The following is a 21,685-nucleotide window of genomic DNA, read 5'->3' on the forward strand; positions in this document are numbered from 1 at the left end:
TTGCTGCCACTTGATAGGCACATTTGTTTTTGTTTGGTTTGGGATAATGCTGCTCTGTTGGTATCTCAGCTGATAGCTCACTTCAGGGAGAATGCCTGGTGCCTTTAACCTGAGCTGATGATGAAATTACTGATTTGATGCCAAAAATACCAGTCTTACTGCTTTTGTTATTTACTGCAAAATAATTTTCTTTGAGTTAATGCAATTATTGAGTATAAAGATACCTGATAAATAAACATGTCTCAGAAGGGAACAAGTGTATGCCTGCCTTATGATTGTTTTAGATGCATTTTTCCACAAGTACAAAATGAGACACAAGTCCATTATTTCCACGGGGCAGAATTCAAGTGTGGAAGTGTTCGGGAAAATGGTTAAAATTACTTAGTTACATTTTTTTAATAGTTACAGGACAGTAAAAGAAGTTATTTTACTTTACCACTTTAATTGGAGCAGATTCTGGAATATTTTTCATAATAAACCCTTGAATATCCAAGTTGACTCACAGATCAAGTGTAAATATTTGAACAATATTTGCACACCATTGTTTTGACTCAGGAATGTCACGTATATTCAACTACCATGTGTCACATACATGCAAACAAATACGTAAAACTTCTTCTGAACACACATCTCAAGGTTTTGAACCCCGATTATTTAAGGAAACATCAGTGAGTACAAATCTGTACAGTACCATTTACTTTTCTTTTGAGTCTGGCTCATCAGAGCTGCCACTTGTTTACACCAATGCCTTTTGACACCATTCTTGCATTCCTGTGGCATCAGAAAGGGGTCTTAAATACAGACTCACATACACATCCTTCAGAATCCCTACTGCAATAAAAGCAGTGGGGGAGCTGAGTCTCTCTCACGCTGCTGGAACTCCTGAATTCCTCTGCTAAAGCTGATAAGGCACAGTAAGGTCCCAGCAACTGGGAGTATCACCAATATGTGACCTGTGCATTCCTTCTTCTGGGCCCCTGCTGGGTGATTTTTTAGGAGTTTGAGTCAACAGTCTAGTAATAAAAATCTCCATGCATATATGGACTGTGTAGTTTTCTCTTGGTCCATGTCAGCAATATTAATAAACAGTGTTTTCTCCTTTTTCATTTCATGTACCATATGTCATTTCAAAGTGTTTATTTTGACCACTTTTAAAACAAAGAAGAAAAAGAAGCAAAGGGAAACACAGTGGAAGCTGGATGTCCTGTATTAAAGCTAATGCATATTTATAGCTCCCTCTTTTCTGAGTTTCAGGATACCAGTGTGATGCAAACAAAGCACATTTTTAATGGCATTTCCTCTTTTGCAGCCAGAGTTCAAACACAGTAAAATCACTTGTTTGCTTCATTCAACTTTATTTATCTATTATGCAGTGCTACACTTTCCATTCTGAGTAATGTTGCAAGAGTTAATTTTAAAATGAACCAATGAAGCAGCATCAGGGAAAAGAAAAAGTCAGGAGCTATTTTAGCACATTTTAAGGGCATTAATATTATCATCTTAATTTATTAAGTCATTAAACAGGCAACAAAGACTTGATATCAATGATGGAAAAGCTTTATGAGTGAAAAATGCCTGCTTTAAAAATCAAATGTACTTGAAATAAGATCTGCTCTCTGGTCAGGGATCTCCTTTAGGTTTAGTCAGATTTTTACCTGGATTCCACCATATGTCCACGTGTCTCAATAAGGTTGGTCAGTAATTGAAATTACCCCGAATCTGGCAACCCAACTGGTTTTTGTTAAAGGAAATTAAGCAAGGATGAAAAAGAAACTGCAAACAATGTCTTGGATCCAGTTTTGTTGTGGATCTCTTTTAAATGAATATATACAAAGAATATCAAACACCTGTGTTCTGATCTGGCCTGAGGGCCTCACTGTTTCACTAGAAACTAATTAAGTAGCTTGAAGTGTCTGTATTATTAGGGATTCAAAAAGCAAGATGCATGATAGAGGCTGTCAATTCTTCTGCACTGTAAACAGAGATGTTAATGTAGGCCTGGTGTGGTGTACTCCAGTGCATATAACTACCTACAATCTGGTTGTTTGATTTCATTTGAAGAAATGGAAGTGTGGTGGGATCTTGTTTTATCAGAGAGCTGGATGTTGGATAAGTAGAACATACATTTTTATTTCCTGACCTAATAGCTGCACATCACCTCTTCAAGACTGTGAGGAATCCATCTGGAGCTGCTAGTGCGAGGAGAGGGTAGAAAATTAAGCAAGATCTGTCAGCATAAAGTACCAGTATTTTCTTGAAACAGTGGCTCAAAGAGATACCTGAGAATAAATTGTCACTCTCATAGGAAAATTCAAATCTGCAACTTTCTTGTTAGTTCAACCTAAAAATGGTCTGTCTATCCATGTTCAAAGGATGATGAACCTTTGGTGTCATCACTTGTGATCTAGAAAAAAGTCACCTCACTGGAAGTAAATCTCCACTTGGAGACGCTACAATTTGGCTGTCACCACCTTGTTCTCCTTGACTTCTCTTAAGGCACTGGAACTTGAGCAGCCTTTAGGTGAGGTGGCTTTTCACCCCTGCCAAGGCTTGTCAGTGTTTATTTATGCCTCTAAATAGTGACCTGACTGAAGAGTTATCTGGCATCCAGGGTGTGAGATTTAAATAACACACCTTTTTAGCCATGTGGCGAATTTTACGTAGATACAAACAGGTTTATGGACTGAGTTGAATTCAGTTTCTGAATTTGAGAGTTTGTGGGATTTTATTTTGCAAGGCAGTTTCAGTTGCTCTCTGAGGTTGCTTTGTAGGTTTTAGTGTAGAGGGATCACGAAGGGCAGAGCTAAACTGTTAAACTCCTCCCTGCCTTTTCATTGAAACCATATGAAACTTCAGCTGTCTAGTCCCCTGAGTGGACGTAGGATGGAGAGCGTCTTCTTTTCATCTAATCTTATTTTCCTTTCATATGTGCAATTGAGGCATCTAAAATGACAGCAAACATTTTTCAACCTGCAAAAATGCTGTTTTGAGTCTTGGTATTGTTGACCCTGTTTGCTCTCTTTGTAGTTAGTCACTAATGTCAGTCTCTGTGCTCATACTGAAGTAATTTGCTATTAGTGACTTCACCTCATCCATGCAATGCACAGCTAATGTGATTTGCTGGTTACACAGATTCTTTTCTTGCTCTTTTTAATACAGGCAATTACTGAAAACAGAACTGGGATCATTTTTCACTGAGTATCTGCAGGTAGGCCTGTGTTTTCTTTATTTAAAGCCAAATCTGTTTTATGTTACTGAGAAAAATAATTTTGCCCACTCTAAATGATGACCTGGAGACCCTTGAAACCATTCAGAGATATCCACTGATGTCTCTGTGGTTTTGAAATTAATGGATTAATGAGATTGGGATTTTGTGTACATGTGTATAGTTGGATAGGGAAAGCCCAACCTGTCACAGTGTTTCTGTAGGTCACTGCTGTCTTTCTTGAGGTTTCAGACATTAGTTTTTAGCTTAAAATTGAAGTCCTTGAGTAAACCAATGAAGTTCATTGCAATAGAGTTACTAGGAAAGACTTTTGGAAGTAAGTACCGCTGTCTGTTGAAGCAATATTCTTTCTGCTTCTCTAAGTACATGTTTTGTAGGTCAGTCATTTGAAGTTCAAGAGGCACTTTGTACTGCACAAATGTACCAAGTGAGTTAAATAAGATGGAGGCAGCAAGAGTTCTTTGACGATTAATTTTTAAAATAAAAGACCCCTTCACTGTCTAAAGTCAAGAATGAACAAAATGTGAAATAAATATGGCTGTAGGGAAGTACAGAATTGAGTTAATGTAGTCTGTATTTTATTTACAGAATCAGCTGCTCACAAAAGGCATGGTGATCCTAAGGGACAAGATCCGATTTTATGAAGGTAACCTGGATTTTAGCATGGCTATGCATGTCACAGGTGTTTTAGCAAATGCACTCTGGAGACACTGGCATGCTTTCCACTCTCTTCATGGGACTGGGGATTAGCATGTCTCAATCCATTCCTACAGTCTGTTGTTGGGTCCTGCCTTGGTGCTCTCATTAACCTTCATCAAGGAGAGGTGATTGCCTAGAGCAGCATTGAGGGAGTCAGGGAAGGATTGCCTCCAGCAAGAACACCTCCTTCAGTTGCATCCTGCTCAGGAAAAGTGAAAATAGACTAAGATACATAAAAACAAAAAAACTGAGCACTAAAATCCCAGTTAGTTTAAGTATCTAAGTGCAAAATAATGCTGTAGCTTGTTTTAAGAGTTATTCAGGAGTCATGCTGACATAAATGAGGTCAGGCACTGTCTCTCTTGTTTTAAAGGCAAGGCTTCATTCAACTGTACACCTTCTGGACGTGCCACCTCTGGAAGTAACGTCAAGGATAAACTTCCACCCAGAGTGTTGCTTTAGAGTCACCAATATTTTGTCTTATGTTATTATGTGGTGTTTACATGTGTTGTTAAATATGCTGTCTTGTCCTAGATTTGGCATGCAAGTTGTGCCAGGGGAGGTTTAGATTGCATGTTAGAAAATAATTCCTTCACCAAAGGAGTTGTTCAGGCCTTGGAACGGCTGCCCAGCGCAGTGATGGAGTCACTAACCCTGGAGGTATTTAAAAGTCATGTGGGTGTGGCACTTGGGGACATGGCTTAGAGGTGGCCTTGGCAGGATGGGTTCATGGCTGGATTTAATGATCTTGGAGGTCTTTTCCAACCTAAACAATTCTGTGATTCTGTACATCAGATGGTGAAATGGTTTCATGATAGCTTCAAGAATTGTTGCCCATGTAAACATTGTAAAGATCTTTGGGTAGTGAAGGCAGTTTCAAAGAAATGCATCTTTCCTTTTCCAAATCTGTAGTCATAATGTCACTTAGTCTAAAAAATACTGCTTAAGCAGGATCTTGGAGACAGTTGTTTCCATTAGTCTCAGCTGTCCATAAATCCTGGATGTGACCTTTCATTACTGACAGTACAGTTGATCAGATTAAGGTGGTGTTATGGAATCAAGCTTTTCTGATGAAAAGAAGTAGCCCTGAACATTGCAAAAAGAGAACCAATATCACATTAAATGCCCCAAAGCCCACATAAAAGTACCAAAAGTCTTTAAGCTGAACACCAGATTCCACAGTTATATAAAATAACAGCTTGGAGAGCACAAGGGGAGCTGTAGGGATTGCAAGGTCTTCGTAGCTGCTTTGTAAATCACAAAGGAAGTTGTTTTATAAGTAAATAAGCAAATGAGATACAGACCTACCTAGGTCCAATCCTTTTTTTTTTTTTTTTTTTTCCCTAGCATTATCAGCTTGAAAATCAAAAATACTGTATCTGGTGTTTGAGATCAAAGCTTAGATGAAAACCTAAAATGTGAGACCACTAAAGGGCTTTCAAATATAGGACCATGTTTAGGAAATACCAAATTTCAGCAAGCTGCTGATTTTAAACTCTTTTTGGTTTTTGGATTTAGTGTATCATTTTGTGGTTATCCCTTAAGATATGGTCAGAAAATCTGGTAAGGTGAGAATTAAACTGGTCATATTTTTTCCAAGTCTATGATCAGAAATGTTATCTCTCTAAAACTGGCAAGTCACAGGAGGGTAGCAGTAATTCAGGCATCTGATTCAGAGGCAGAGCTCTTTCTGACACACAGCTTTCCTGGGGAGCTGCTGGTGGACTTGAGTTTCCAAGACTGGCATTTGTGTTTATTGGCAGCAAATGCAGCCCTGCCCCACAGTCCATCCGGTAGTCAGTGTCCCCAGTGTCAGTGCCTCTAAAAACACCCAAGACAGAGCTGGAAGCGTGGAAGTCTTGGCGCTCCCATTCTGAGCAGGGTCTGCAGAAGCAGCAGTCCTGCCCTCAAATCTCAGGGTGTCCCCATCCCGTGGTTTGAGTTTCCGTCTCCGCTTGGTGTTGAAGTTTTCATAAGAGAAAAAACCCCACACACTGGAGGGTTTTTTTTTTCCTGCAGAATGTTTTGGAAATCACAGAATGGTTTGGGTTGGAAGGGACCTTAAAGATCATCCTGATCCACCCACCTGCCATGGGCAGGCACACTTTCCACTAGACCAGGTTGCTCCAAGGCCTGTCCAGCCCCCACCTTGGACACTTGCAAGGGTGGGACAGCCACAGCTTCTCTGGGACAGAGCCTCACCACCCTCAAAGGAAAGAATTTCCTCCTAATATCCAATTATTTATTCTTATCTTTCTTTCATGAGTTTCAATTAACTTTTAGAAGCCCCGTGAAAAGTACCAAATGCATTTTTATGCCATAAAAAATTGACTATATTGTGCTTCATAAAAATGAGCATTTAGAGTAACCCAGTTTCCTGGAATCCAGCAAATGCTTACACTAAGTGTAGAGATCTTTGTCTGGCAGTAAGAAAAGGATCTATCCTTGATAGCACATGTTAGTCACATTCCTTCATGTGAAAGATGCTCATCATCAACAAATCATAGGAATTTTTCCACAGCCCTCAATAAAAGGCCTTCCCGCCTAAGTCATTCAACTCTGCCGCCTTTCTGAGTTGCTGTGCAGAAATTCATTATGTCTCAAAACAAGCTGCCCACAAGTGAGAAGTGCGTGATGGTAAAGGCATGCTTACCTCAACAGAGTAAATTACTTCATACTATTCTAGCAGCAAGATTTGAAAAGGACCGGATTTATAAGGGCTTTTAACCTCACCTTGTGGGAAACTAGAACTAAATTTAACTCATACTAAATTTTACTCTTTAAAACTCTGCCTTCAGGGTGTAGTGGTTGGGCTTCTCCTTCATGATCCAATTTATATCTTGGAAGTACTTTGGTATTTCAGACACTAATATATTGGATGTTAAAATGCAAGGTTATTTTCATTGTTTAACCCGGGCCAACAGCTCTACCCTGTGGAGGCACTCACTCACTTCCACCTGTGGAATGCTGGGGAGAGTTGGAAGGGTAAAAGTGAAAAAACTGGTGTGTTGAAATAATGACAAGTTAATAGGTAAAGCAAAAATATGCACACAACCAAAGCAAAAGAGCATTCATTCACACTTTTCATGGGCAGGCAGGTGTTCAGCCATCCCAGGTAAGTCAGGCTCCATGGTGCACCATGGTGACTTGAGAAGACAAGTGCAGTCACTCCAACTGTCCCACCTTCCTCCATCTCCCCCAGCTGTGTATGCTGACCATGACACCTTATGGTCTGGGATGTCCCTGTGGCCAGGTGGGAAAAGCTGTCCCAGCCATGTCCCCTCCCAATTCCTTGTGTCCCTCCAGGCCCTCACTCACAGGTGGGGTGGGAGAGGAGCAGAAAAGGCCTTGGCTCTGTGCACATCCTGCTCTGCAATAACTAAAACATCCCTGTGTTATCAGCACTGTTCCAGCCCCTGCCAGCTACTGGGAAGAAACTTATCCCAGCCAAAACCAGCACATGTTTATTATTACTATTACTACTACTGCTATCATTGTTATTATTACTATTGCTACTATACTGTTACAGCTGCTAGAAATCTTTTTAGTTGGTTTCCTGCTGTATTTCATTAAAATTAATGAAAACCAGATTTTTAAAAAATGTTTTAAAAATGGAAACAGAGAACATGCTTTTCAGTCTTGTGCATGAGTGTGCAGGACAGAGAGAACTCCTTCCTGCTGGTGCTGAAAATAAGACCTTGGTGTGTTCCACAAGCCAGCAGCTTGTGGAACACAGTATAGCATGATGATCCACATCTGTCACTGAAAGAACTTACAGTCATCAACATGGAAATAATTCAGGAGTTGCAGATTCACCAGAGCTGATGCTATTCATCATGTGCTTAAAAAGGCAGGGGGATCAAGTATCCCATAGTAAAGATTGGCTAGTTCTGAGTGCAGTTAGCAGTGTCAGTGCTTTCATGCATAATTGCTTTGTGATATGTGTGTAATTCTGGGCAAAATACTCCCTAGATGAGGCTCCACGTAATGTTCTAATACAAAAATTAGGAATAGCCTCACATTCTGACACCAATAGCAATATTCACTGATTGCTACTGTATTTGCTTCCCAGTAAGTCATATTGTCTTGTCTGAATGTGTCAGAATCTCTGATGTCTTTTCCTCCGTAACGCTTGCTGGTGGAGGTGCAGGGGCATTGCTCTCATCTCACAGTTGGGTTGGGGTCATAGGGATGGTAAAGAGCTTGTCCAAGGTCACATGGGCTATTTTGGGGAACAGAGATCTGAAGCCAGAACCCACCTATTGAACCAGATTTCCTCTGTGGATCTTGGCTCCTGCATTTGCCTCTGTGTTGTGTAAAATGTTCTGTGAGGAACTCAGTATCCCACTTGGTTGTACAGCCTGGCCAGAGCTTCTCCAGATTCCACTGGGGAGGATTCCAGGTGGCTGCAGCTTGGGAAGGAATGGACATGTTAATTCCACATTTAACCTGCTGTGTTCTCCTGCTCTCTTCCATAGTCCTGTCCAGCAAGTATTACTGCAAGAGGAAGATGTAACCTGGGCCTTACGCTTCATTCTTCACAGGGTTTACCTGAGTAACCTCAGACTCTGAGTTTATTAAGAATATTAGATGAGTCACCTGAAAAGACACAAATATGGAAGGATCTGATACACCACCATGGAAAACTAATTCCATACTACTAATAGTAGCTGCTGCATGATTCATCTTAGCATATAGCAAATTCACATTGTTTCCTGCATGTTTTTCTTTTTGCAGCTAGCTGATTACAACCAAAACTCTTCACTAGTTTGTTTTGTGTTTTTGCAGGGCAGAAGCTACTGGATACCTTAGCTGAAACCTGGGATTTTTTCTTCAGTGATGTCCTGCCCATGCTGCAGGCTATTTTCTATCCTGTGCAGGTGAACAAATTACTCTATTATAGCATCTTGAAAAACTGGAAAAAGCAACTTTACGGGTTCATCAGCAGATTGATGCAATCCTTAAGTTCTCTCTCCTTGAGCCAGCCTCCCAGTGCAGCTGTTCTGTTTAGTCATGTCATGCAAATAACTTACTTATGCAAATGGTTTGAAGTGCTCAGATGGAAAAGATGAAGGGGAACTTAGAAAACAAAAGTAGAGTGCAGGGAGGCTGGTTAGTCCATCTGCCAATCACACTAAAAGTCATAAAAGGTGATGAATGATAAACTGAAGTGTTGCACAATAAAATAAATGGAGTTGTGTTGATTTAAATATATGCATTTCCTTTACTGCAATGTGAATTTTATCTTTGAAGTATCTCCACTTTTGAAAAGGAATTGTATTTCTGAGATCAAATTCTATGCTATGGTAACTGGACAGCAAAAGTCAATGGAGTTTGATGAGCACAAATTTTGACTCCAGTAATTTTAAATACACAATAGGTACTTGATCTTCTTATGTAGTGATAGCCAGAGAGTATTGTTTATCACTGAAGTCTCAAGGAAATCTGTACCAGACACGGGCAAGGGATCTTTGCGGTTGCTCATAGATGCCTACAGATTTTAGTGAGAACTGGGTGCCTGAATATATCTGGGGAAATTTGAGAAACCTTCTCCCATTTTTTCAAGTGGACTTTCTGCCTAAAATGATTACCCAGATGTTAACGATATTACCGTTTGCATCTTCAGACAACTACAGGTATGAAGTCTGAATTTAGACTCTGTTGTGTATCTGAGGCCTTTGAAAATATTTTAGTAACACAAGTCTTATCCCCTGTCAGATGGAAATAATTGCTTGAATTTCCAAAGGAACCTTGAGGGTTTTAAGAATCCTAAGTCCCATGTAAATTCAAATAGATGTTGTTGCTCATGTACTGAGGTTTCTTCCAAAAGCCCAGTTGGTGCTTATATGCTCTTGTAAATTCTATTCATTAACAGCTGAAGCAGATATGGGGCCTTCTTTACTTAAGTTTAAATAATTTGGGAAGTGAAAATAAATGGGTTGGGTTAGGCTTATTTATTCCAGACTTAAGTCAACACCAGTTGAATACCAAGCCTCCCAAATGTACAGCCAAGTATACCCAAGGAAAAACCCCTAATGCCAGAAAGAGATAGAGTTTCACAGCTCTACGTGAGGCGGGTGCTGTTATTCTCTGCAGACAGAGCTGGAGTTGCATTCTTCAGCTGGGAGTCTTCCTCAGTGAGAAGATATTGTTGAGCCGAAGACAGATGGCTTTGAAAATGCAGTATGAAACTTCAGCTCTGCTCCTGCTTTATAGTGACATCTCTCAAACTGTACAGAGAGGAGTATCCACAGGTGGACTGAGTCAGGATTCCTGCAGATTTGGAGACAGTAAACAGGGAGTACTCAAAATCTTACAAAATAGCGGAAATTCAACCAATTTGCAGTCGTGCCTTTTTTTTTTTTTTTTAACTTATGATACATTTAATTTGTGATGAACTGTTAAAATACAAAACATTCATATCTTGTCCAGCTGTCATCCCACCCCAGCCCTTCATCCTCTCCACATGCAGTGAGACGCAGTCACCATCTGTAGAGTTCATTACTGCCAAATCAAATTTACTGTGCAGACTTCGGGGCTGCTCTCTGTCCTTTGTTGTGTTTCCTTCGTGTTTCATTTGGGTTTAGCATTCTTGTAAGTCCTTGGGAGTGGAGGAAGGAATTTGAACAGAAGATTTTGAAACTCATTTTCACACTGCTTATAATCTGTCTTACTTTCTTTGTGTTTCCAAGGGAAAGGAGCCCTCAGTTCGGCAATTGGCTCTTCTGCATTTTAGGAATATAATTACCCTCAATATCAAATTGGAAGATGCATTATCCCGTTCCAGAGCCAGAGTTCCACCCTCTATTATTCAGATGCTGTTAATACTTCAGGTAAATTGGTTACTTTTCTCAGCCTGTCTTTCTGTACTGCATTGCTGAAGTCTTCTTAAACAGTTTCTGATTTTGCTCATTCACTGGAAGCATCTTACCCAGAATGCCAGAGCTTCTGTGCTCCTGTGGTCATAACATCTAAATCCTAATATTCTAGTATCCAAATATCCAATGTCTAAAAAATCTTATTAACCTAATATCTAAATTATCCAATAGTTTAATAGTAATAATATACTCTATATTAATATGTCATCTAGTATAGAATATCTAATATATAATATCTAATGTAATATAATAATAAATAATGTGACATAAATGGTATAATAAAATAATATAATAATTGTAATGTAATAATTAAACTATTGAATATCTTAAAGTAGGGACTGTAGAGATGCCATTAGATGAAAAGATTGTGAGAGTACAGACTTGTTTTGCAACTAGGCCTTGAAACATGAAGTTTTGCAAGCTGACAAGTGTATGGTGATGACATGATTTCCCTTAGATGCTGTGTGTTGCTGCATTAGCAGTTCAGGATGTGAAGGTTCACATCTGGAATAGGCATCATAGTGAATATACAGTTAATACAGCAATGGTTGAATCAGGTCATATTTGGTCACTGGAACCAAATTCTATCAAAATTGATGATATAAAAACATTAGGACCAGATACTGGTATTTGACTTCAGTGTTAGATTTTTTTTCTCTCTGTGTGTGTAGTAGTAGGAGAAACAAAATGAGAAAATCAAGACAATCTAGGCAAAAGGCAATGTTAAGATATTTTTATTTGCTTAATTAAATAAAAGCATGAGGTATGATGTGGAGAAAAGGAATGAGGCAGAAGGGAAAGAGAGAACCAGGGTGGATTTTTAAAGGGTAAGGGAATTGAGATTTTCATGGCTTCTGATTTTTTTATAAATGTTTCTTTGCTCTTCATCACAGTATGAATTAGTTCTGTATCTGAAATTGTTTTGCAGAGCAAGATAATATAATGAGGCCAATTTTGAAAATGGAGGAAAGGAGCAAGATTCTCCCTGCTGGGTCAAGAAATGGGATTTCACCTCTCAGTGAAATCAGTGAAATCTCAGTGTCCATTTGTTGTTGGGTCTTTAATGGTGTGTTTAGCCTGATTGTCTCAGAAAAAAAAATCCTTATGATATAGGAATGTCTACTTGGTCTTGTCTTCCTTCTCATAAGCCCCCACCTTCCAGAACTTTCTTGAAACTGCTAGCTGATTGAGGCACAGTGACAGCAGTATGGGAGTCTCATGGAAACTGGTGTCTGGAGAGAGGAGAGGAGCCTCAGGGAAGAGCTGGAGCATGGACTTAATGTGTAATGAGGCATCAAGGAATTCACAGGGATTGAGCCATGAACCCAGCTGCATTAGCAGACACCAGACACTCCACACAAGACAGTACCATTGCAGAAACTTTCACAGGGATGTTTGTAGGCCTCAGCCCTTCTGAGGTGTGAGGTAAACTGCCCGTTCTAAATCTGGCTTCAGCAGCATTGTTGCTAACAGGTCTGCAAGCTTTTTGTCATTACTTTAGGGAGTCTGTGCTGGCTGCGGGCAGGATCTGGCTTTGAATGGATTCAGTGGTGAGCTGGCAACTGAGTACCATCCTGATTTTTTTCTTTGCAAATCTGCTTTCTTCAGCAACCCAAAGTGTTAACACTGTGGATGCCTGTTTAGGGCAAAGGGTCAAATCCATTCTTATTGCAAAGCTGTTCATGGAAATCAATAACCAAGGGAGACGGAATTTGCCCCGGGTGTTTATTTCTGCATACTTTGCCTATGGTTGTGTGGCGGGGATGGTGAAAGTCTTTTCTTGGCAATAGCTCTGCTAATCTTGTGGTTTAAAACCTAATGGGAATTGTGGCAAAAGGTCAGAAGAAAATCTAGGAATTAGCTATTTACATTATTAGCGGTGTTAGTGAGTAGTTGGAATTCAAAGCAAAGACTTTTTTTCTGAACTCAAATGTCATGTTAAACAAAATCAAATTTTATACATTAGCGACATAATGGAATTTTCTAAATTTAGTTGAACTCTTATTTGTTAATAAGGCTGGAAGAGAGCAATTCAGCTGTCTAAGGAGCACATGGTGGTCTTGTGGGCTTTGATTTCCTGGACTGAGACATGGCGTCTTGATGGGGATGTTGCCTAATCCTGATTTGTTACCACTGTGAATACCTCTTCCATAAGAAACTTGGTGACTGGAGCAGACTCCCATGGATAGAAGATGATGCCAGTGGTAGCATCTGGACCAAGTGTTGAAGTTAGTGCTGAGATTTCCTGTTTCTGTCCTTGACAGCCTCACGCAGCTGTGTGATGTAGTTAAGGAATAGCTCATGTTCTTTAAGACAGCAGTTGTAATGTCAGAGGTTGAAATGCACCACTCTGTTAGACTGGATTAAAGTAACAGAGCTTTGGGAACTAATGCAGGGTGCATCTGGTATTATGTTTTAGCTTCTCAGGGGGTAGGGGAAAAGCTCTGTTACTTTTTCAGGAGAAGACACTTTCTTATTGGACAGAAAGGGAAATTTTTTAAAGAGGAAATGGAACTGCTCCATTTAGAGGAGGAGAGATCAGTTCTCCGGTTAATTATTAGACTTGGGTTCTTCAATTTAATAGAGCTACTTCTCACCAGTGCTGTAACCTGGTGTAATTACAAACCAGCAATCTTTCAGGAAAGAGAGAACTCTGGGAGGAGTAATAGTCCTGTTCTGGCAGTCAGTGGTAGATTTATCATGGCTTGCAAGAAGGGCCTTATATCACTCAAACTGCGAGTTGCCAGCATAGCCTGACTCAATTACAAAGCACAAACTGAAATGTTAATCCTTAGTGGCTGCTCACAGGCAGCACAAGCTGAAGTGCCTCCAGGATGCTCCTGTTTAAGTTGCAGGGAGTTCAAGAGCAGAGTTATGGATGAAGGAAGGAAGGAAAAGAACTAACACTGCTTTTCAGCACTGAATGATGCACAGGAGCTCAGTCTGCTTTAAATGAGGATACTAGAGGGAGAGGGGTGAGTAGAGGAAGAGTTTAGAAAAGAACTTTCTGAACCAAAAAGCAAAACTAACACTATCTAACTTGCTTCCCAAAGTGTGTTGTCAAAGATTACCCTGGCTGCTGAAACTGGAACATCTTATCTCCAGGTATCTCTCCTGAGGTCTGAGAAGGCTGAAAGAGAAGAATTTAAGAGTGTTTATCTGCATCTTTCAGTTAACATCAGGATTATTTGAATTCACAGACTCTCTTAGGGTGACCTAACATATTTGAAAAACCAAGAGCACACCACAGTATCTCCTGTGGTGAGGGAGGAGGCCTCACAAAACATAACACAGTATCTCTCATGCTGGGGAATGAGGCCTCACTAAATACAAGCTCTGAAGAAAAAAAATGAAACCTGTGGTTTCCTCTTTGGCTCTCTGCCTCATTCGAAGTCCCTTGCCCATTGTCTCTCTCTGTTGAGGAAGACAAAATAAGCTGTCCAGTGTGACCTTTTTGTTATTTCTGCAAAGTTCCTTCCATTTTAAAGGAGTGGAAAAGTACATTGCAAAATCTGAAAGTGAGATGTAGGGAGTGCTGTTTTCCCATCTCAGCAGCCACACGTGAAACTAAGGACAGCATAGTGGTTAAAAACAAAATAGCCTTTGCTATCCGAAAGCTGCAGCTATAGAGGTGCTGTGACACTGTGATGCCAGTTGTAGTCAATTCTTAATGGCCACAGGTTTTCACAAGTGGTGGTTGCTTTTGGGAGATTTTGTTACTAAGTCTCTTAGACCTGAAGCATAGTTTGAACAAAGTGGTGTGGGTGTGAGGTTTCCGCATGCTTTAATTTATCTTTACATTTGTCTGAGTTCCTGGTTTAGAAGACACAAAAAGCAGAAACCAATAAATAAATGTATTGTAGACCTTATTTAAATATAAATCGCCGTATCAAAAACCTATCGTTTATTTGGGTTGTGCATCAGTTGGGATGTTTTCTTCCTTCCTGGTGAAAGGGTGGTTGGTTTGTGGTGTTTGCATCACCCCCATGAAGACTCAGGTAAGAAATCTTGCAGCCAGGACACAAAGGGAAGAGCCCTCTGTTGCTTTGTGTTCACACATGCAAAGCTGAGAATCTGGCCCTCAAGATTCACACTGCAGAGTATTTTGTAGATACATTTATTTCTGTGCAATATTCTCTCTTTTTCTAGTTTATTTATTGTCTCTATCAGCCAGTGCAGTTTGCAGTAGTTAAATTCACACAAGTTTGTTATTCTGGAATGAATTTGTATTGCTGGGATTTTTAACAAAGCATAGCATCTGATGAGGAATACTTATCATATTTGATTTTGAGTTTCTTCATATTGTTGTGTCTCTAGGGGCAGAGGTTGGGGAGCACTGGTGGTTACTCCTAACCATTCCTGACTGGTAGGGGCTCGCTCAGTAGTAACTCCAACATAGCTCGTGCTTCTGCACCACAGAGCTCAATAGTTTTGCACTCATGTGGACCCTCCTTGTAACTAAGGACAGTGGAAGTCAATTGCCACCTAAAAAGAGATTTTATTTTCAGATCGAGTACTCTCTAAAACTAGCTCTCAACATATTTCACAGCACCATGTGTTGCCAGTTTTGTGAACTTAAGTAGTGGAAAAACAGGGAAGCAACATAAAATGATATTGTTTTTCTTTGATATATGTGACCCTGTCTCATGCACACCATGTCATAGGAGTTTAAATGTGCATCTTGTCCCTCATCTTTAGCAAAAGGATGGTTTTTCAGAACACAGCCATAACTTTGTCCATACCAATGAAACAAATTATTTTTGAATGCAGTTTGCATTGTGCAGATTCTCTTTGGGTATTACAGTCACAGTGCATTTCAAGAGTACCTCATATAAGGTAAAGTGTCAGTTCTGTGAAGGATACTGGTTACTTAACCAAAGGTACGTCTTTGGGTAGAGCTGGTTAAACTAAAATAAATGTCTCCTGGATTTGCCTCTAATGATGAAACCAGTCTATTAAAACCACTACAAGTACATTGCTAGGCAAATCCTTAATCCCTACCAAAATAGAGTGAAATCAGTAAAATCATTCTTAACTTGAATTAGCATGTCATTGCAGACCCTATAACTTTGTTGAGTAAGAGAAGATTTTAACTAATTGCATTCATCTGTACAGATGTCTTTTGTGGACCCATTCGGGCTAGTAGACTAAATCTGGCATAAAAGACAGCATAGAAATTTTAACTGTTGAAAAACTCTGAGCAGGAAGTGTTCCCACAGTGCAAGAGTCTTTTGAGTCAGGATGCTTGAATATTGTAATTCATGAGTTGTCTACAGGAGGAATAGAAGAAAGTTAAACTAAGCTGCCTTTAAGGAAGATTAATTAAAACTCATTAGAAGTCTGTATGGACACTCATTCTGAGAATTAAAGGAGTAGGAATGGAGGCAATTAATGATGCTCCAATTCTCCATCAGAGGCCTAAGCATAATTTATCTTAACAGATTTCTGTTCTTAATTCAGTTAGTATAATTTAATTTCCCTGAATGGCCCTAGGTAGACAAAGGCACGAGGGAATAGTGGGTTTTGAATTGCCCAGGGCACCACAGGTGGGGGTCCTCCGGGGGTGGCATGCACTTTTTGACTGTTACCACAGAGAACAGAGCTTTTAGCCATCCCAGGTGCCACCAGCACCCTGAGCAGTGTTTACCAGCACCTGGCACAAAAGTTTTTCTCTCTGTGCTGAGCTGTGTCCATGTAGGTGGCAGGGGCAGCCAAGCCTGTGGTCAGGGTTACTGCTGCAGCACATCCCATTCTGTCCTGGTGGCATTCCCTGGGCACTGTTCACAAGAAGAATGTCAAAAGGGATTTCTAACAGAGAAGCTGCACGGGGTCATTTCCCGTGTGTTGCAAACATGGTCTTTCCTGTGGTTTTGCAGCCAGGTCACCATCAGTTCCCAGCACTGAACTGGGGCAGGGTGTGCCGTAGCTTGGCTTGTCCCTGAACAGGTGCCACCATGCCTCTACCTTCTTATTGCCCAAAGCTTTCTGTCCAGGCACAAGGTGAGTAGAGAAGCTTCTTGCCAGGAAATTGAGAGGCAGCCCGTGTGCTCATTCTTCTGCTCCATGAGCCTTTCCTGGTAGAGAAAGGGCTGCACAGTTCTCCCTGTGTTTTGAACACTGGTACTTGCTTGTAACACAGTTTCATCTCCCATCATCTTGCTGGCTGCGTTGTCCCTTTACCTTCCCATATGTTGCCTTCTGACTCTTTTCCGCCCTAACTGAATTTTATTTTCCCCTGGGAGTGATTCCTGGGGGTTTGGTGCTTGCCTGTTTCTCTCTGTGTACTATAGAATTTTATTGTTATGGGAAGACGTGTTTCCACTTAAGTTAATAGGGTGATCAGAAAAAATTATATAAAATGTCTTAGCTATGGCCTTCTCTGCAGAAGGTGCTCTGAGAAAGGAAAGAATTGTGAAAGCTATGGAACTGCCTTCTCTGGCGTACCACCAAGCCCCCATCCCCAAGCTTTTCCTATCCTGGTGTCTGAGTGCCAGTGCCAGAATCAGCAACCCGTGCGTACTGCATGGTGACACTGCACTGGTGGCATAGGGACATCTGTGAAGGGCAACTGCTTTGTGGTGTATTTCTTCCAGAAGTAAAAAGGCTAATTTGTTGTAATTTGCCAAAGAAAGGTGAATGACGTAATGAGTCTCTTGGAGGCGTCTTTTCTCCCATGGTGAGTAGACACTATTAATTGCCTTCTATCATTATTTCACAGTCCTACCCTTAATTTTGTTGCAGATGGAGAAGAAACAACTGTGTAACAAGGTGATATGTGACATGTACTGTGAAATTCATTAACTTGCCACTACCTAATTATTAGAAGCAATTAAAAGGTAAACAGATAATCGTGTAATAGAGCAGGGCTCAGATTACGTTATTTGATTTGAACCACTATCTGTTGTGACTCTTCTGTTACCAGTGAACTACATGGCAGTGGCAACAAAACTTCTGTAGCACAAGGTTACAGCGATGTGACAGATCAAGCCAGCTATGTGGACAGTTCTGCCCAGTGCCCCCAGTTATGGCTTTGGCATGATCAAAGTGGCTGGCTGTGGCTGTGGTTTGGCTGCGGACTTCCATGGGGAAGGGGGCATGCAGACTTTCAGCAGATCAGGTCAGCTTAGTCAACACAGGCTTCATCAAAGCAAAATTTAGTCCCTTCTTGAAGCAGTTTTGGTTCTGTTTTGAATCTATTTCCTAAAGGGTAAAAAATGTCAGAGTTGTTTGCTTGGGATAAAGGTAGCATGAGTCATCAGGGAAGCCCAGGAGGAAGTACCCAAAGTTTTATAGGCAAAACAAAGCCTGGCAAACATGGACAAGTGGGCTAGAAGCAGAAGCAGGTACATTAAATTCTCAATCTTTGTCCCTTGCTCCCAGTTACTTGGATGCAGGGCATTTCATTACCCAGGTATCTCTCCAAAATGCATCAGTTGATCTTGTAATCCCTCACAGTGAGATTTATTCAGCACTCTTATGGGACTTGAAGCTCTCAAGTATGAGTCCTCCAGAAATGCTGAGCCCTGTTGGAACTAGTAGAACTTGTGCCAGCAGCGTGCCCTAGCCGCAAGGACGGCCAGTGGTATCCTGGGCTGTGTTAGACAAAGTATTTTCAGCAGGTCAGAGAGGTGATCCTGCCCCTCTGCTCTGCAGAGCACAGCTGGAGTGCTCTGTGCAGCTCTGGGCTCCTCAGGACGGGAGGGACATGGACCTCCTTGAGAGAGTCCAACAAAGCACTGTGAAAGTGGTAAAGGGACAGGACGAAAGACTGGGAGAGCTGGGGCTATTCAGCATGGAGAAGAGATGTCTCAGGGGCATCTAGTTACAAATACTTGAAAAGAGATTGTAAAGAAGATGGAACCAAACTCTTCTCAGTGGTGCTCAGTGTCAGTGAGCACAAACTGAAGCAAATGGAGGAAACATTGTCTTTGAGGGTGACTGAGCTGAAGGATAAGAACTGCATTCACCCAACTCCTAAATAGGGAAGCTGCATCCACACAAGAAAAGTACTTTGCAAAAGTACCAAAGAGATCCATCCTCTCCTCTGCTCAGAGGACTCAATAGCTAAGCTGGTTCTTTATTTCTGGAAATTAGTTATTCTATCAGTTATTGACAATCTTCATCTTGATTGTTAAATAATTTCTAGCATAGGCTGTTTATGCTTAAGGGCTACTGCAAAGTCTCATGCAGCAAGTTTTTACATTCCTGTTCACTAGAAGCACCGGCATATCCCCCAAGAAAGCCTGCACTGAGCACGCCCTATTTCCTTTCTTTGCCTGTGCATTTATCCTGCTATCACTGTTAGTAAGAAAATGTTGAATTTAGTTAACTTTTGGGTCTGAAACTGCATGGCTGATTCTATGCATTGTGTTACCCTTGGTGTCAAGTTAGCAAAAGCTGAGAAGAATCCATTATCCCATCTAATATTTCCATGAGTTTACTCATCAGTTTGCATCGTGTGCATGTGTAAATGGAGGCTAGATGTTGCTACACAAATGTAGTATAATACTGCTATATAAATTTGTTTAATACTGTGAGATTTGCTCTGCAGGACTGACATCCTGGGCATTGGAGGTAAGAGAGCCCAGTACGCCCTCCTTCTTGTGTGTGAGTTCCTGCAGTGGGTATAAGAACGAGATCTTTGGGCCTTTCCTTAGAGTGCTGTGCATGGCCACTGACGATGGAGGGCATGTGAACAGGAGACTTTCAGGATGATGCTGTGTGGTGCAGTAAGAGCAGCAGCTCCTGAACAGCTGTGTGCTAGAGGAAGGCTTCAGCTCTTGGGCAACACTTGCTGCTCCAAGAACCACTGTGGTCTCATCCAGACCATGTGCTGGATGGGTTTAGACAATGAAACAGTGCTGTAGAGCAAACAAAAGCTGTGCATAGCTTCAACTCCTGAGGCCTTTTCTCAACTAAGTAATCCATAAAGTAACTTTGCTGCCATAGGTTTGTCTGTGAGTAGTCTGTGATTTTGTCTGGAAGATCCATGCAAATTGGAAGATTGGCTGTAAAGTATGTGCATCTGTCTCTTCTAAGGAAGATGGAGGACTGCAGATCTCCATCCAGAATGCGACCCACAGTGTAACTGGGAACATATGCTGTGCCATTGGTGATGCATGTGGCAAGGACTAGTGACCCATTTGTCTCCAGCTTGTCCCCAAGGGGATTTCCAGCCTGCCCTGAGGCAGGGTTCGTCTGTGTTACTCAAGTTCCAGAAGGTTGCGATGCAGTGAAAGTGGGATAACAAGTAGTCCTGACTTGTAAGGGCACTGGTTTCCAAATGCCTCACAAGCAAGGCTGCTGCTCTCTCTTTGGCTATGCCAAGCAGCACATCTTGCTGTTTATGTGGTCACCAGGGTGTGCAGACTGCACTGCACCAAAGTCTCCACCACCAGTGTTGGCTGAATCATTTATTGTCACAACAGATATTATTGTGCGTCTGCCTTGTGACTTTTCATTTCAGTTTTCTCTGGGAGTGTTTGGGCAACGATTGTTATCCAGTATGTGTCAGATAATCACCATTGCCGGAGCGGTTCTTTCTGTCAAATTGAGTTTTCATTTTCTCCAAGGAATCTGCTGCTTTTAAGCAGAAAATAGTTACATTTCTTAGCTGTTTGCCTGTGTGGTTAAAACAGGGCAATACATGAGGCCAGGACCTCACTTTGCTTTCAGAACTGACGCTGTAAATGCTTCTGGCAGTGTTTCCTTCCACATAGCACCAGGTCAGGACTGTTTCAGCTTTTTGTTGGTAGACAAGGGTGAGTCCAGCCATCAAGGGTGCCCCTGATGTCCCCATATGGAGGATGCTCCAGCAGACTGAGGTCCAGAGTGTTTTATCTGGCCATGAGCTGAGCCATACACTTCTTGTCTGTGGACAGAGGACTTTGCTCTTCTGTTCCATTATGTTACCAAGAGTGATCATTGCTGAAATTACTTTGTTAAATAATCCAGAAGTTTGCCTTTTCCTCTTTTCTTTCCTGAGTTCAGAAGTTGGTAACCTAAGCACCAAGCCATGCTGTGTCTGTTACTGGCAGGGCTTGGGGCTTGGGTCCAGAAGGTCTGGTTTGTTTGTTCCCCTGGGTCTGGAGGAATACAGATTTTATTTATGTTTTATTTTATTCTTTTTTTATTTTTTCATTTAAAAGCTATCCAGCAGTTTGTCAGTTGAAGCAGAAGACAATCCTTTGCACCAATACTTACTCATGTACACATGCTGATCAGCTGAAGTGTTAAAGCTCAAGGTGAGTGCTCCCAGCCTTTAATCAATGACCAGTCATTGATTTAGCACATCCACAAGTTTCAGGTGGGCATGCATAGTTCCTCCATTGTGTCCAGTTTTTAGGGTACCTTTAGACACTAGAGATACTTTTCAATTTATAATTTATTAGGTAAATGGTCTCTTAATAGCCTGTACTAAAGAGGAATGTGAAAAGTAGCTGAGCAATACTGCCATTTCTAGGTGTTACAGGTGGTGGGTACTATTAGTCAGAACTGGAAAACACGGAACCTGTGAACTTTTATAAGTACTGAGCGAAACACTGAGTTACTGCTGGTCAATTAAAAGCAGTTTGGGGTTTAATAGTTGTTTATGATGATACTCATACACAGATGAGTGAGGAGTTACTTGAGGCAATGTGTGTGCAGCTGTTGAGCCCGAACTGAAGCAGCCTCTGGTAAAGGTGAATGCAGAAAGGCTTATGTGGCAGACGAGCTCAGCAGATGATAGGGGGCTTGCCCACAGACTGAAAGAGGAGCTTGAGATGGGTGTGGGCTATTATGAAACAGCAGATGTCAGGGGGATGAAGCAAAGCTTTAAAAGGGAAGGAATCAGGCATGAGAGAGTGATGGTCAGATGGAGATCCAGCTAAGGCCCTGAAGT

At 41.2% G+C, this 21,685-nt stretch overlaps 1 protein-coding gene across 6 annotated transcripts in view; it reads left to right on the forward strand.

Annotated features, from left to right (window-relative positions):
• Positions 1 to 21,685, forward strand: part of PRR5 (proline rich 5) — a 76,186-nt gene that overhangs the window by 42,564 nt on the left and 11,937 nt on the right. For all 6 annotated transcript variants that reach the window (XM_038153950.1, XM_038153949.1, XM_038153953.1 and 3 more), the window contains 4 exons: positions 3,160 to 3,208; positions 3,815 to 3,872; positions 8,714 to 8,805; positions 10,618 to 10,758. In XM_038153950.1, the coding sequence (XP_038009878.1) occupies positions 3,160 to 3,208; positions 3,815 to 3,872; positions 8,714 to 8,805; positions 10,618 to 10,758 (340 nt within the window). The remainder of the gene's footprint in view (positions 1 to 3,159; positions 3,209 to 3,814; positions 3,873 to 8,713; positions 8,806 to 10,617; positions 10,759 to 21,685) is intronic.

This window comes from Motacilla alba, chromosome 1A (assembly GCF_015832195.1).
Source record: "Motacilla alba alba isolate MOTALB_02 chromosome 1A, Motacilla_alba_V1.0_pri, whole genome shotgun sequence".
NCBI lineage: Eukaryota > Metazoa > Chordata > Aves > Passeriformes > Motacillidae > Motacilla > Motacilla alba.